The sequence below is a fragment of the Toxorhynchites rutilus genome, chromosome 3 (genome assembly GCF_029784135.1).
Source record: "Toxorhynchites rutilus septentrionalis strain SRP chromosome 3, ASM2978413v1, whole genome shotgun sequence".
NCBI lineage: Eukaryota > Metazoa > Arthropoda > Insecta > Diptera > Culicidae > Toxorhynchites > Toxorhynchites rutilus.
The window spans coordinates 126,437,819-126,452,828 of NC_073746.1; the positions used below are offsets into that span (position 1 = coordinate 126,437,819).

The 15,010-nt window shown below is 38.3% G+C and overlaps 1 protein-coding gene across 7 annotated transcripts in view; it reads right to left on the reverse strand.

Moving 5' to 3' along the window:
* LOC129774820 (uncharacterized) overlaps positions 1-15,010 on the reverse strand; it is a 676,155-nt gene that overhangs the window by 399,807 nt on the left and 261,338 nt on the right. For all 7 annotated transcript variants that reach the window (XM_055778819.1, XM_055778821.1, XM_055778817.1 and 4 more), the window contains 2 exons: positions 10,734-10,835; positions 10,314-10,402 (listed from right to left, as the gene is read on the reverse strand). In XM_055778819.1, the coding sequence (XP_055634794.1) occupies positions 10,314-10,402; positions 10,734-10,835 (191 nt within the window). The remainder of the gene's footprint in view (positions 1-10,313; positions 10,403-10,733; positions 10,836-15,010) is intronic.

The following is a 15,010-nucleotide window of genomic DNA, read 5'->3' on the forward strand; positions in this document are numbered from 1 at the left end:
ACATATTTCTAATTTATTGCCTTTTTCATAGTAAATAGGCTCTTTCAATATGATTATAATTTTCAACAGCTTTTCCAAATACATCAATTTGATAAGAATACATGTTTAGTTGAAAGTTACGTAGCAAAACATTTGAAGACATGTGGGTTAATACAAAACGTAGCGATGATGTTTTTCAACGTAACTCCTAATCATATAGTTTTACCATAATGATGTATTTGGAGAAGTTGTTGAAAATTATAAACAAATTCATAACATTTCATGAACATGGCGCACATATATATATATATATATATATATATATATATATATATATATATATATATATATATATATATATATATATATATATATATATATATGCCATACAAATAAAACACAAAATTCTACTTTACTCGGGAATTAATTAAGCATATTAAACGAAATTTGGCATTTGGAGGTTTTAGGGAGCAAAAATGATTATATGGTGGTTAGACTCTCCACCCCCCTCTCTAAGGGGGGGCTACCATACAAATGAAACACAAATTTCTGCATTACTCGAGCTAGCGAAATTGATCTTTGTTCGAAACTGGAAATGGATTTTATTGTAATGAAACGCACTCCTATATCTTTTGTCTATACATAAAAGGATCGCCGGATGTATTGATAAAATCAGAACTGGAGGAAGGAATTTAACCATTTTAGGGCTGAATTTAACCGTGTTAGGGCTTAGGGCTGACATCAATACTCTTTATCTCTTTCTAAGACACTATTTCGGTAGGACTCATAGTTTTTGAGATATAAATTATCAAAGATTTCTCTTACTAAAAACGATACGCCCTTCTCAAAAGTTACACTTGAGTCAAAAAATTCCCAAATGCTGTGGAAAACTCATATTTCCTCCAACCCAAACGGAATACAAACTTTCGTTCGAATCAAAAATACTCTTGTTTTGTCATTTGTCGATTTCATTTGGAATTGCTGTTATTCAATATTTTGTTTCGACATTATTGATAGATGCGATAAATATTAGGCTGTCAAAAAAGTCCTGCGTTATTTCCGTGAGGTGTCATTGTAAGCGCGTAGTTCTAGTTGTATTCATTGTATCGAGTCATACTATAGCTTGTTGGAAAGGTATTTTTGCGCGCTATAATATAGTCGCAAAAATGGAGCAAAATAAAGAGAAAATCCGACATATTTTACAGTACTACTATGACAAAGGCAATAATGCATCTCAAGCTGCCAATAAAATTTGTGCAATTTATGGACCCGATACAGTTTCCATTTCCACCGCACAACGATGGTTTCAACGTTTTCGTTCTGGTGAAGAGGTCGTCGAAGATGCGCCACGCTCCGGAAGGCCTGTCGTCGAAAATTGCGACAAAATCGCTGAATTAGCCGAGAAAGGCCGGCATAGTAGCAGCCGTAGCATCGGCCAAGAGCTGGGGATAAGTCATCAAACCGTTATTAACCATTTGAATTTTGGATTCACAAAGAAGCTCGATGCATCTTTGACCGTATCGACGCATGTGAATCGCTGCTGAATCGCAACAAAATCGACCCGTTTCTGAAGCGGATGGTGACTGGCGATGAAAAGTGGGTCACTTACGACAACGTGAAGCGCAAACGGTCGTGGTCGAAGCCCGCTTAAGCAGCTCAGACGGTGGCCAAGCCCTCATTAACGGCCAGGAAGGTTCTGCTGTGTGTTTGGTGGGATTGTCAAGGAATAATCTATTATGAGCTGCTTCCCTATGGCCAAACGCTCAATTCGGACCTGTACTGCCAACAACTGGACCGCTTGAAGGTAGCACTCATGAAGAAGAGGCCATCTTTGATAAACAGAGGCCGCATTGTCTTCCATCAGGACAACGCCAGGCCACACACTTCTTTGGTGACGCGCCAGAAGCTCCGGGAGCTCGGATGGGAGGTTCTTTTGCATCCGCCGTATAGTCCGGACCTTGCACCAAGTGACTACCACCTGTTTTTGTCCATGGCGAACGAGCTAGGTAGTCAGAAGTTAGCCACAAAAGAGGCCTGTGAAAATTGGCTATCCGAGTTTTTTGCCAATAAGGAAGCGAGCTTCTATAACAGGGGTATTATGAAGTTAGCATCTCGTTGGGTACAAGTCATCGAACAGAACGGCGCATATTTGACAGATGATTGTAACTAATTTTATGAACAAATGAAAATTCAAAAATATACCGCAGGTTTTTTTTGACAGCCTAATATGTCAAATTAATTGATGCAAACTTATCTGTGATCTAACAATAGATGGCTCAGAAACAAGCGTTAGAATTCTTCAATAATTCAGTTACATGTTCAATTTTCGGATCTTAATTTTTTTAACCAACCTGTTAAACGAAGTTCTATGTTAAGAAAAAAACATTATAGTTGAACAGTTGGTAATTTCAAATGTTGTCATGTCACAAAAAATGATTTGGGATATGTCATGTCACAAAAAATGATTGTGGGATAAGCTAGAATAAACCTTAAAGAATATTTAGTATAAGTTATTATACCATTCTCGGTACAAGGGACAATGCATTTGGATTTTTTTATTTCGGTGGAGGTTCAAATGTTGTTACCTGTAAGACATGGTCGGTACCTATTCCTCTTTGATAGTCAAACTATAATCCCAGCCCATCTATAATCCTAATTATTCGTTTTGTCATTACAAAAGAAAATTTGTAATGAGAGTTATGGGACATAGAAGTTTGAATTGAAATAAGACTTAGATGAATGCTGTTAATTGTCATTGATCTTTGTATTCGATAGAGAATTTTTCACGTTTTTTATTTTTTCGGCACATCGCTACCTACTAGCTCGCCGAAAACCCAATCGGGTAGTCCAATTTTTAATCACGCTATTTTCATCGGCATAGACCGGAGACTATTCATAGCCCCATCGACTTATAGAGCGCGCCAAACAGTGGCTTTTCAGGAAGCAACGGAATTAAAAAATTGGCACAAGGACTCATTACTCTCGGTAATTTTGCTGTATTTTTGATATTGACGTATCCGTTTATTCAAGCATGAGCTCCATAACTGAACGAAATATTCTTGAGAAAAACGTTTCTCAAACCAACAATGTTTCTATTTCCAATGGGAAACATTCATCATTTTAACCCCTACTAAGGCTATGCATATTTCTTGTGTTATCCTAAATAACTCAAACAGACTCAGACAGAAAAAAGTTTGCATAAGAAATTTTTTGTTCTGAATATCCAACAAATAGGATGAATTTCGTTGATTTAAATTCATTTCCTGCGGCATTGTTCAATCTAAGATATGAAAAATTGTTGGCTCAAAGCACGAAAGCGTTCCTAGACCACATACGTCTAGGAATCTGTGTTGAACCATTATTTTTTTCTTGGTGTTCTGCTGCTGTGTCCTGCAAGTGGTTGTATTGAGTATTGATTACAAACGAAACACAGGTGTACTTTAATTTGTGTGAGTTTTGAGAAAATATTTCTTCTTCATGGATTACAATTGGTAATTCTTTGCGCAAAAAAATTCTATAATGTCACTTCGCTGAATAACTCCGTGGGTAGTTCTTCTTCATTTAAAGTTTCGCAGATCCCTCTGTACTGAACCAACAGCTTAGTATCCATACAGTATCTATTTATGTTTGAATAGAACATAAAGGAAGTCGATCAGTTCATTTTATCACAACCTATGTGTCATTTAGCCGACATTTTTTGAAATCCCGAACATTTTTCAGGTAGTTTTAATAGCAGTACGAGCACTACCGATTGAAAATGTATGTTATATTGTGGGTAGATATTTCTTCAGAAAAAGTATCGTATATATATGACACCAACATCTGAAGTAAATTCAGTACAGAATTGATAATCGTAAGATAATCTTGTAAATTTTATCCTATCATTACAAATGGATGACAACCAACAAAACTCCGATTCGAGTAAAGTTAATCAGTTTGATAGCAAACATGTGGCACAAATAAAGAGATCGTTGCTCAGCGAGATCAGAGACCAGAATGTTCTAGCGTTGTCCAAAGATCTTCGGAAGCGGCTTGAGAGCTTACCGCCACAAACACGGAAGGAACTGACAGAGGAAATGGTTAACGGCAGTACACTTCTGTGTATCGCCTGTGAAAATGGCAGAGTAGAGGTCGCTAAGTATCTGATAACGGTATGTGGGTCCAATATCGAACAAAAAGGTCTATGCACCGGTTTGGAACGTGAAGAACCTTTTGTTGCTACTCCACTGGGATGTGCCTGTTCATCCGAGAGTCTTTCCGTCGTGGAATGTCTTCTCGAGCTTGGTGCTGATGTCAATGGAGTCTCGGATTGTGGTTCAACGCCGCTACACATCGCATGCGACTTGCAAAACATGGATATAGTTAAATGTTTGATAAATAATGGAGCTAATGTTCGGCAGCAGACCTATAGCGGGGACACCTGTCTAATGATGTCCGTCCAATCAGCACCGCTGTGTGAATACCTTATTGTAAGAGGGGCAGACGTTCTTGCACGTGATGTATACGATAGAACAGCTCTTCATCATGCGATTCAGGAAGAGAATCTTGGAACGGTTGATCTGCTCCTGAGATGTGGAGCCAGCCCGTTCGATGAACAGCGTGACGGGGACGACGCTTTACAGACGGCATGCATTCGGGGCTTAGTTCAGATAGCTGGATACCTTATGCAACGCAACGGGTATACGCTGGATAGATTGGCCGATGCTTACGAGCTGATCGGAGCAGTATTGGTCGATTTCGACGAAGAAACGTTGGAAGCAACCAAACATTGGAACATCTCTCATCAGATTCGGCTGTCTAGAGGCAATTACATCAGAAAACAACCGGAGATTCGACCACGAGCTGCCTTTGGAAATGCGGTAGAATTCACCACCACTGTAGAGCTACAACAAATGGTCGCGAATGAAACTGTGGTCAGACTACAAGGTTTGATTATTCAAGAGAGGATACTGGGGATCGATCACGAGCGTACGTTGCGTGATCTTATGGACAAAGGGTCCTTATTCGAAGACGGTCAGCAGTATGAGCACTGCATTGGTCTGTGGTTACTTGCACTGCAGATCCGCGTTCAAAAGCATTCCGTGTTGCACTCCGATACATGTACCACAGCACGGGCCATTGTTAGGTTGATGATGAATTTGGTGCGAGCGAATGGTGTCCTGACGTCGAATGATCCAGATTTGCCCCGATTCGGAGATGTTTTGGCCGTTTTTCAGGCTTTGCTGCCGAGCATTATTGAAACTGGACCACTGATCGGAATTCAACCGGTCGACCAGACGCAACGAATGAACTACGATTGCGCAGTCCAATGTTTAGCGTATCTTATATATCTCCTACAAGCTACGGCCAAAAGCGGGAATGAACTTGGTTTGCTCAAAGACACCGTTCGTCTTTTGGTCCACAATAACGTACGAACATCATCCAACCAAACGTTTCTGCATCTATCCGCTTCTAGGGTAAATGCGATACAAAGCGAATATTTCGCGGCTGAAGCTGAACCGACGGAGATATTCCCTAACGTGGAAGTGACGAAACTATTGCTAGAATGTGGAGCGAATGTGTATCTTCTTGACGATACAAAGTCAACGCCACTCCTCATCGCCTGCTTGAGAAAGAACTACAACAGAGATATCGTTCGCACTTTGGTCGAGTACGGTTCCCATCTGGATCAGCCAAATCGATTTGGAGATCGAGCGTCGACATTGCTCGCGGCAAATCCCGCGAACGACATCAAACTGGGTCAGCATATCTCGCTCTGCTGTATTGCAGCTAATTTGATTATTAAGCATGGGATTCCTTATGAGGACAAACTTCCCCGTGCGCCAAAGTGCTTTATCCGGGCTCACGAGTATTAATACGCATTGGCGTGCAGTTTCGTTTGGAGCCTCACAGTGAGCCTCATCGTACAATTAACGACACAATCGTTACTATAGCTACTACAATTATGTACATCAAATAGTGAACATGATATATTTTTTAAATTGTTATAGTTCCTGAGTAAGAGTGTACAGTGTTGAGTAATGAGTGTACAATAAAATAAAAAAAAAATAGTAACATCATTTCTCTTCGATAGCGTGTCTTCTGTCCATTGATACATCCATTCCATGCCAAACCGATATAGTGGCTCTCAGGTTTCCGTAAAAAGCTGTAGTTTTGTTCCGTATCGCAAAATATTAGACCCGTATTTCTCTAATTTTTTTTACTAGGGTGCCCATTTCCATTTGGGGTGGTCCAAAAAATCATGTTTTCCTCTTTTTTTTTCCGGAAATCACTTTTTTCCAAATTTCATAACTTTTGAACTGCTGGACCGATTCCGATGATCTACATATCAAATCAAGTTTCCTATCCAAACGGAACTTCTGTATGGCAGTTGGTGGCACTATATCATCTTGGTTCTTTGAACAAAACGAACTTCCTCAAGAATCGGTACTATCAGTAACACTTTTCCTTGTGCATATGAACTCGTTCTTCGCATGCCTTCAAAAAAATGTTTTTTTGGCATTTGTTTACGCGGATGATATCGTCCTGTTGACGTTAGGTAGTACAGTTCTAAGACCCGTCGTAAAATACAGTGGGCGCTTGACCGTGCCGCAAAATGGGCGGAGTCAGTTGGTTTTACTATTGCCGTGGAAAATCATGTATTTCACATTTCTACAACCATCGACATCATCCTTGAAAATCAACCAAAGCGAACTTCCTTACCAAAAAAGTAATCAAAGTCCCTGGAGTTACACTTGACAGACAATTTTACCCACATTTTGCAAAAAATAAACAGGATTGCCAAAGTCGTGCCAGATTGATCCGAATTATAAGCGGAAGACATCAAACAACCAATAGACACACTATTATACAAGTAGGCAACAGTCTAATAACAAGCAAACTTCTATTTGGAATAGAGCTCGCATGCAGCAAACTCACTACACTCATCGACACTTTAGCACCAGTATAGTAATGCATCGAAATCCGGACGCTTAAGCGCTTACGATAACTTCAATTACTAAAAAATATTGACATATCACTGCATGAAAAATTAGCGTTCCTATAGAATTAGCAGGCCTTCATCTAAGTTATGAATCACAGAATTTCACAAAATTATGTTATATTTGTGCAAAATTTGAAATTTCTTTCATCGTGTCGTGATTTTAAATCCGGACAATTTTTGAATCATACTTTGAAATTCGGACACTTTTGCTTTTAAATCCGGATAGTTGTTTTCGTTGTAATTCTTTGAGAGAAATTATTTATTAATTATTGTAGAACTTATTAACTGGTGCGTCATAAGTAGCGTGACTAAATGGAAACACGTTTGGTACAATTTTTTTATTAATTCAATTATTTATTGTATTTTCACAAGATGACCACTACAAGATGGCGCCAAAGAAATATATTTTCAAAATCGTATCAATGTGGGTATCAAATGGAAGGGCTTGACTAGTAGAATACAGTTATTGATGAAAAATATGAATCCAAGATGGCGCCCACTACAAAATATTTTCTTTAAACCCCGTCAATATGGGTATCAAATGAAAGGGATTGCCTAGTAGACAGTTATTCATGAAAAATGGAAATCCGAAATGGCCGCCACTACAAGATGGTGCCATATATTTCTTCAAAACCTCATCAGAATAGGTATCAAATGAAAGGGCTGACTTGACTTGTAGAATACGGGAAATCGTGGGGCATGTAATGAAACAACTAACTGTATATAATTGAAATCTGACGTGGCCCATGATAGTTTGTCCAGCCGAAAATATGATCATGGTTTGTCCATTTTTTTGAATGCTCCAATTCAGCACATCTTTGTCAAATCAGATATTCAAATGTCTTAAAACATATAAATAAAATTGTCTTTTTCATGATTTACAAAAGTTTTATAGTATATTTTTACGGAATCACGTTACGGATGGATTTTAAAATACACCATCTATTGGTGTCAATGCGCCCCTCGTTCGAGCTAACTTTTTATCGATCACCAGGTGATTATTTCACACTTATTCAGACCTTTTCTGGATTATAACACTTACAAATATTGTAAACATCATTCTTGCACACCATTTGTATCAGATTCACATAGCTAAACCGTTGAATTAACGCATTTTGATGAACTCAATTCTGATCATGAGTTGTCATATTCAATAATGTTGTTTTATCCACATGATTTCTATGGCAACCGCTTGGCGCGCTGCAGTTTGTTTATTGTATCCTTCGCGTGTAGCAGAAATAAAGTTTCTCTATGTTGAGTTTGTTGAGGTGAACGCTTTTGAAAAGCCCAAAAAAAATGCAATATTCTGAAGAAAGCCTAAATTATGAATGGATCAATATGATGACAGTAAACTCAAGCAGTGATAAATACAACATCTACTTGAGAATTCGAATGTTTTCATTCAAGAATGGTGAGTTCTAAAACCAGACAAACCATGATCATTTTTTGGGCAAACCATGATCAGAGGTGGTCAAACCATGATCATAATTCCTCTTTGAGGAAAATCGTTAAAAAACATAAAAAATTGAATAATTTCAACTCCTTATGGTAGTATTAGCAACTAGAAACCAACCCAAACTCGTATCGATTATATGTGATTTTCATGAAGAAAAATCGATATGCATTTACTAGTTGCGGACAAACCAACATTAAAGGGTGTGTCACATCAAATTGCATCACGGAAAAAACGCTGTAGAAATTCGCCCAGTAGACCGATCCTTTTGAAAATTTTAGACAGTAAAATAAAAACTATTAAACAACTTTTGGCATTTTCTTTTTATTCATACTTCGAGCCCAAGCCCGTATGCTCACACCTTCCTCTTTACCCCGTCCATAAGGTTCTGTACAACGTCAGGTTGTAGTTTTTTTTTTGAACAGAAATCCATTTTCTCTTGAAGTCCGCCTCCGATTTGACAACTTTTGGGTTCTTCCGGAGGGCCTGCTTCATAATAGCCCAATATTTCTCTATTGAACGAAGCTCCGGCGCGTTGGGCGGGTTCATTTCCTTTGGCACGAAGGTGACCCCGTTGGCTTCGTACCACTCCAACACGTCCTTTGAATAGTGGCACGAAGCGAGATCCAGCCAGAAGATGGTCGGGCCCTCGTGCTGCTTCAATAGTGGTAGTAAGCGCTTCTGTAGGCACTCCTTAAGGTAAACCTGCCCGTTTACCGTGCCGGTCATCACGAAGGGGGCGCTCCGCTCTCCGCAAGAGCAGATCGCTTGCCACACCATGTACTTTTTGGCAAACTTGGATAGTTTCTGCTTGCGAATCTCCTCCGGAACGCTGAATTTGTCCTCTGCGGAGAAGAACAACAGGCCCGGCAGCTGACGAAAGTCCGCTTTGACGTAGGTTTCGTCGTCCATTACCAGGCAATGCGGCTTCGTCAGCATTTCGCGTCTCGCGTCTTCCCCACCATGTTTTGCCTTTCGTCGCGGTTAAGAGCCTTCTGAACCTTGTATGTACGCAGGCCCTCCCGCTGCTTAGTCCGCTGGACGAATGAACTTGACAAATTCAGCTTATTGGCGACATCCCGGACCGAACTTCTCGGATCACGTCTAAACTGCTTAACTACGCGCTTGTGATCTTTTTCACTGACGGAGCATCCATTTTTGCCGTTCTTCACCTTCCGGTCGATGGTTAGGTTCTCGAAGTATCGTTTTAGTACTCTGCTGACCGTGGATTGGACGATTCCCAGCATCTTACCGATGTCCCGATGTGACAACTCCGGATTCTCGAAATGAGTGCGCAGGATTAATTCACGACGCTCTTTTACGTTCGACGATATTTTTCCATATTTACGAAAAATTGACAGTGAAGCATGGCCAACGTGATCTATATACTCTTATCTGATTATAAGCGAAAGCTGAAGATATAATTCCTAAAAATTAAATTTCTACAGCGTTTCTTCCGTGATGCAATTTGATGTGACACACCCTTTACTTTCACGTAATATTAATTCAAATACATGTTGCTAAACCAAAAATCCTTCGAAGATTACTACATTCATTATTTTTCTTAGGCTAATAACATGCCAATACATAATTGAAATCAATCACCGTATCACGGAAATGGCCCTTTTAAATAATCACTGTTACAACTAACGACCTCCCCGCTGCACGCCATCAGAAATTTCAATTAACGCTTATCTAAAATTCAGCAGATTGCTTATGGCTGCCGCCGGGGTAATTGGTAATTTATCAGAAACTGAAGCACACTCCAGTCAAGCGTAGATCTTCCGCACCGAAGATGCGGCAGTTCCTTTAAAAGCCCGACTCGAATGAACCCCGCTTAAAGTTTTGAACCGGATAGATGGAGTTGATGATAACGACGCGTAAAAATGATGTAATTACCTGTTATTTCGTCATACTCGCTGATCTCGCACTTGTTGCCTTTGAAGCCGGCGGGGCAAAGGCACGTCACGGCGTTATCACCGATGTGTCTGGGGAAGAATCTCGAGTTAGTAATCGTGGTACTCAATGGTAGTAGAAAATGTGATAGGGTAATTTTGCATAAGCTGACTTTTCGAACGGTTAAAGCTAATCTCACTTCAAAAATTAGGTTCTTGTCTTGTCGGTATAGATAAACCCTCGTCTCGTGACCTATAAATTATCGAGCCATAAAACAACTGTCAAAAAATCAGTTCCAATTAGCGGAATCCCTCCGGTGAACAAATTCGCCCCTCATTTTTCATCTTCATAAATCCGATCAATAGCCTAACTCAAAGTTGTAAAAAGTGGAAAAGTGGTTCACAAAGGCGCGCGAATACTTACTTGCACGTGCCTCCGTTTTCACAGTTGTGCGAGTCCTTACAGAGCGGTCCATAGCCGCAATCGATCCCGCTGAACCCGGGATAGCAGTCGCAGTAGTAGGACCTGCAAGAAAAAAAAGAAGAAAGAAAAAAAATAAGGAGAGGCAGACAGTGAACGTGGGATGAAGCGAAATTAATTGATCCCACTGCCACCCCCTCGCGCCGATAGGTATCACAGCACTGCCAAGGGGCTGTAAAGAAAAGATGTTTTCTCGTAACGTGCGTAAATGGGATCCACCTCAAGGGCGACCGGTTGCCCATCGCACCGTAAAAAGAAACTTGATAACAATCTTACCATCTATTGGATTGAATTACCATAAATATTTTCGTTTCGTGAGCGGTGGGATGTTTTTTTTTGCTGTTCGCTTCTGTTGCAGTGTATGGTATTTCGTGCTATTTGCAGGGATTCCATTACACGAAGCAATAGAAATAAATCAAGATGTGCTCTCAGAGGCAAACACGAAAATCGAGTTTCTTCTATTCGAATTGATATCGATTTCGTTACATTGTAATGAAACTTTTGCTCCCATTGCTTGAGTTGCTCGGTACAATTGAACTCACATGTCAATTGCTTTCAAAGATGTATGTCAGACGTCATACACTGTGAATGAAAGGAAACTTGAAACATTGTTTTGTTCGCAATTTCGGATCATTATCTGTAAATCAAAATATTCTTTCAATTATTTATTCTTTCGTTATTCTCGGATAAAAATAAAAATATTCTGGATAATATCGAACTACAAGAAAACAACTTTGTCCAATATTTTTATTTTTGATTCTCAATTTTTCACTTTTGTTCACGGATTTCGCTCGATGAAATCTCGATATGGGCATCCAACTGTAAGGTTTAACAAATCAATGAAAATTGTTGTTTTTTCCAAGCCTGTCATACACACTCTGTAGTGGGTCTCGGGTGTTTCATTTCTTACACGCATTATCTCGTTCATTTTATGATCGATTAATTTTTCAATGTTTTTTCAATTCGCTTATTTTTTACGCATGAATATGGAAATTTGAATTTCCTTCCAAATTAAGAATACCAGTTTTAATCACTACAGACTCAATGAGCCATATTCATACTGAAACTTCATTAATATCTCAATATTAATTACATTAATTGCAAACAAAAGTGCAATAAAAACTAGGCCAACTTCAGAGCGGGCCTCTTGACCCATTCGGACTTATAATTCACGGAAATGTGCATACTACAATAATGAGCAAAAATTGAAAATGGATTCTCCATCATCGAGAGGGAGAGAAAACGAAAAAAGTGCAGAATTAACAAGTTTCTTGCCACTTATTTCTCCGTCGATACTCATTTCACCCACTAGAAATTCGAGTCTGTCTGCAATTTTGCCTAGGTATACCCCGAGGTAGAGTGACTCGCCTCACCGAATTCTTCGTTCGTTCCGAATAGAAAAACATCGCTCGTGTACGGTGTGGTATTTCTCTGCCGGCATCGGTATTATAGCAACAAATATTTACCAGAAGCAAGCAGCTGATGTTTATTGTAGGGTAAACAGGTTGTGGGATAGGTTGAAATGTGTCGGACAATTGTTTGAACTGGTGAGCCATGGTAAACTAATTTGTGCCGGTTGGATTGAAACATTTAAGTAGGTGAACATTGCGTTGTGTTTTGATCCAGTGAAATTGAGTACATGCATTTTGATCGTATCAAAATGATGATAAATGTTAGAGAATACGTTTCAAGCTTTTCGGTTATACTGAATAAAATATTTTTATATTTGCATACCAATCAAATCGGAATTCCTTTTAAACTAGTTCGATATGCAATGCATTGCGATTCACAAAATGGCTCGAATTAAAAAAAAATATGAAAGCTATCTATTTTCCATACATTTGCTCTCTGTTTTTCTGTATTTGTTTTTTTCTAACAGCGACGTAGCGACGATTAAGCGATAAAGCGGTGTATGAACATTAGGGTATCAATGAATGTATGGGAAAAAATCGACCCTAAAATTTCAAAAAGTTACCATATACAAAATGTTTACCACCTCGAAAAAACACCCTACACCCTGCCGAATTTCAAAGTTTGAGTTCTTTGAAATTCGAAAAATCACCCAAGGGGAGAGAGAAGGAAATCGGGGTTTTCGAAAAAAAAAATTGATGCCAAATGTCTTGAAATTGCATGAAACGTCGAGATCTAGTGTCATCTCGAAAAAAAATTGTCTAAAATCGGACTCTAAATCTCGACGATTAATGCAATTTTAAGACATTTGGCATCAAATTTTTTTCTTAAAAACCTCGATTTTTGGTGATTTTTCGATTTTCAAAAAACTCAAACCTTGACCGTGTTGCGCCACTCTCCCTTAAAACCGATTTTTGAACCCCTATGTGGCTTAACATAGGATCTATAGTGAAGAACATACTTTTTTCGTACGGCTGTCCTCAAAAGCTTCGAGATAAAAATTTGAAAAAATACTGAATGTGTATCTTACTAAGGTGTATCAAGAAAAATTATGAAAAAAAATTTCACAAAAAATGAAGTACAGGTCGGACTCGATTATCCGGAGTATTGATTTTTTTTTCACTCCGGATAATCGAATCCTCCGGATAATCGAGTCAACATTTTTTTTTCTCTATCTGGTTTTTTTGCAAGTATTTTTCGTTTTTTGAAAATAAAAGAGGAATTTGATTTTTAATTCATCCCCTTAATGTCAGAAAACACCTTTCTCACATAAAGCAAATAAGTTTATCCAGATTCTCTCAGGAGGTGATAGACGATCATATTTGATGAAAAAAATCCTCCTACGCATATTTTCGAATTTCAACAATGACAGATGTACAGAACTTTTTTTTTGTTTCGGACTCTGTTGCTTCAAACTGGCTCTACATTAAAATTTACGCTACGGAAAACAATTCTGATGCTTTCATTTGAAAGATGAGAAAATTTAGTATAGGATATAGTAGTGGAACAACTAAATTAGTGAATTTTAATAACATTTTGGAAGTGAAACACTTAAAAGTTAATAGTTTTTAATGTGTTATTATTAATTTTATCCTACAAATTTATATTAAACTAGATTGTTTCTATCAATTAAAATGAAGTTCTTTAACCGCTCCACAATTTGTTCTTTGACGTACGACTTCTATCTTTCTTAATTTGGCTGCAATATCGATATAAACAATTCCTAGTGAAAATTCAAGCAAAATGTTCAAAAATCACGATTTCTACCCCACTGTACATGTAATAGCCACTTAAACATCACCTTAACGTTGAAAGGTTACATTTCTTCATGAAATAAGTCATATTTGAAAAATAAAAATAAAAATCCAAACTGAATATAATCGAGTCCAAAATTGTATATAATCGAATCACATATAATCGAGTCTGTATATAGTCGAGTCCGACCTATACTGTATTCTATTAGTCAAATCATTTCATTTGATACCAATATTGAGGGGATTGTAAAAAATACATAGTCGACCATTTTGTGGCGGCGACCTTTCCGAATTTATGTTGTTCATATTGTAGTGTATCCAAATCAAGCCATTCAGCCATTTTTTTGCGGCGGCCAAATTGAATTTTCCAAGATCATGGAACACGCAGTTTTATAATGACAGTAGAATTAAATGTATGTTCCAAATTTCAGATCAATCATTCAACAGGAACGAGGTCAATTTTCTATTAATGTGGGACAACCCAACAAACATTCAAACATACATAGAAACAAGTCAAGCTGAATGAAACCATTCAAAAAGTAATTAGTTGTTTGGGGACTGCAGCCATCTTGAAATTGGAATTTTCATTATCTGCTATGTTCTACTAGTCGAGAACTTTCTTTTGATACATTTTAGGTATTTTACATAAATAACTGTGTTCTACTAGTCAAGCTTTTTCATTTGATTCCCATATTGATGGGTTTCTGAGAAAATAGGTAATCCGCCATTTTGTAGTGGATGCCATCTTAGATTTGCATTTTTCATAAATAACTGTATTCTACTAGTCAATCCCTTCCATTTGATACCCATATATGATATGATACCCGTACTGATGGGGTTGTAAAAAAAATATATATGGCGCCATCTTGGGGTGGCGGCCATCTTGGATTTGCATTTTCATAAATAACTGTGTTCTACTAGTCAAGCCCTTTCATTTGGTACCCATATTGATGGAGTTCTGAGAAAATATGCAATCCGCCATTTTGTAGTGGCCGCCATCTTGGATTTGTATTTTTTATAAATAACTGTGTTCTACTAGTCATGCCCTTTCATTTA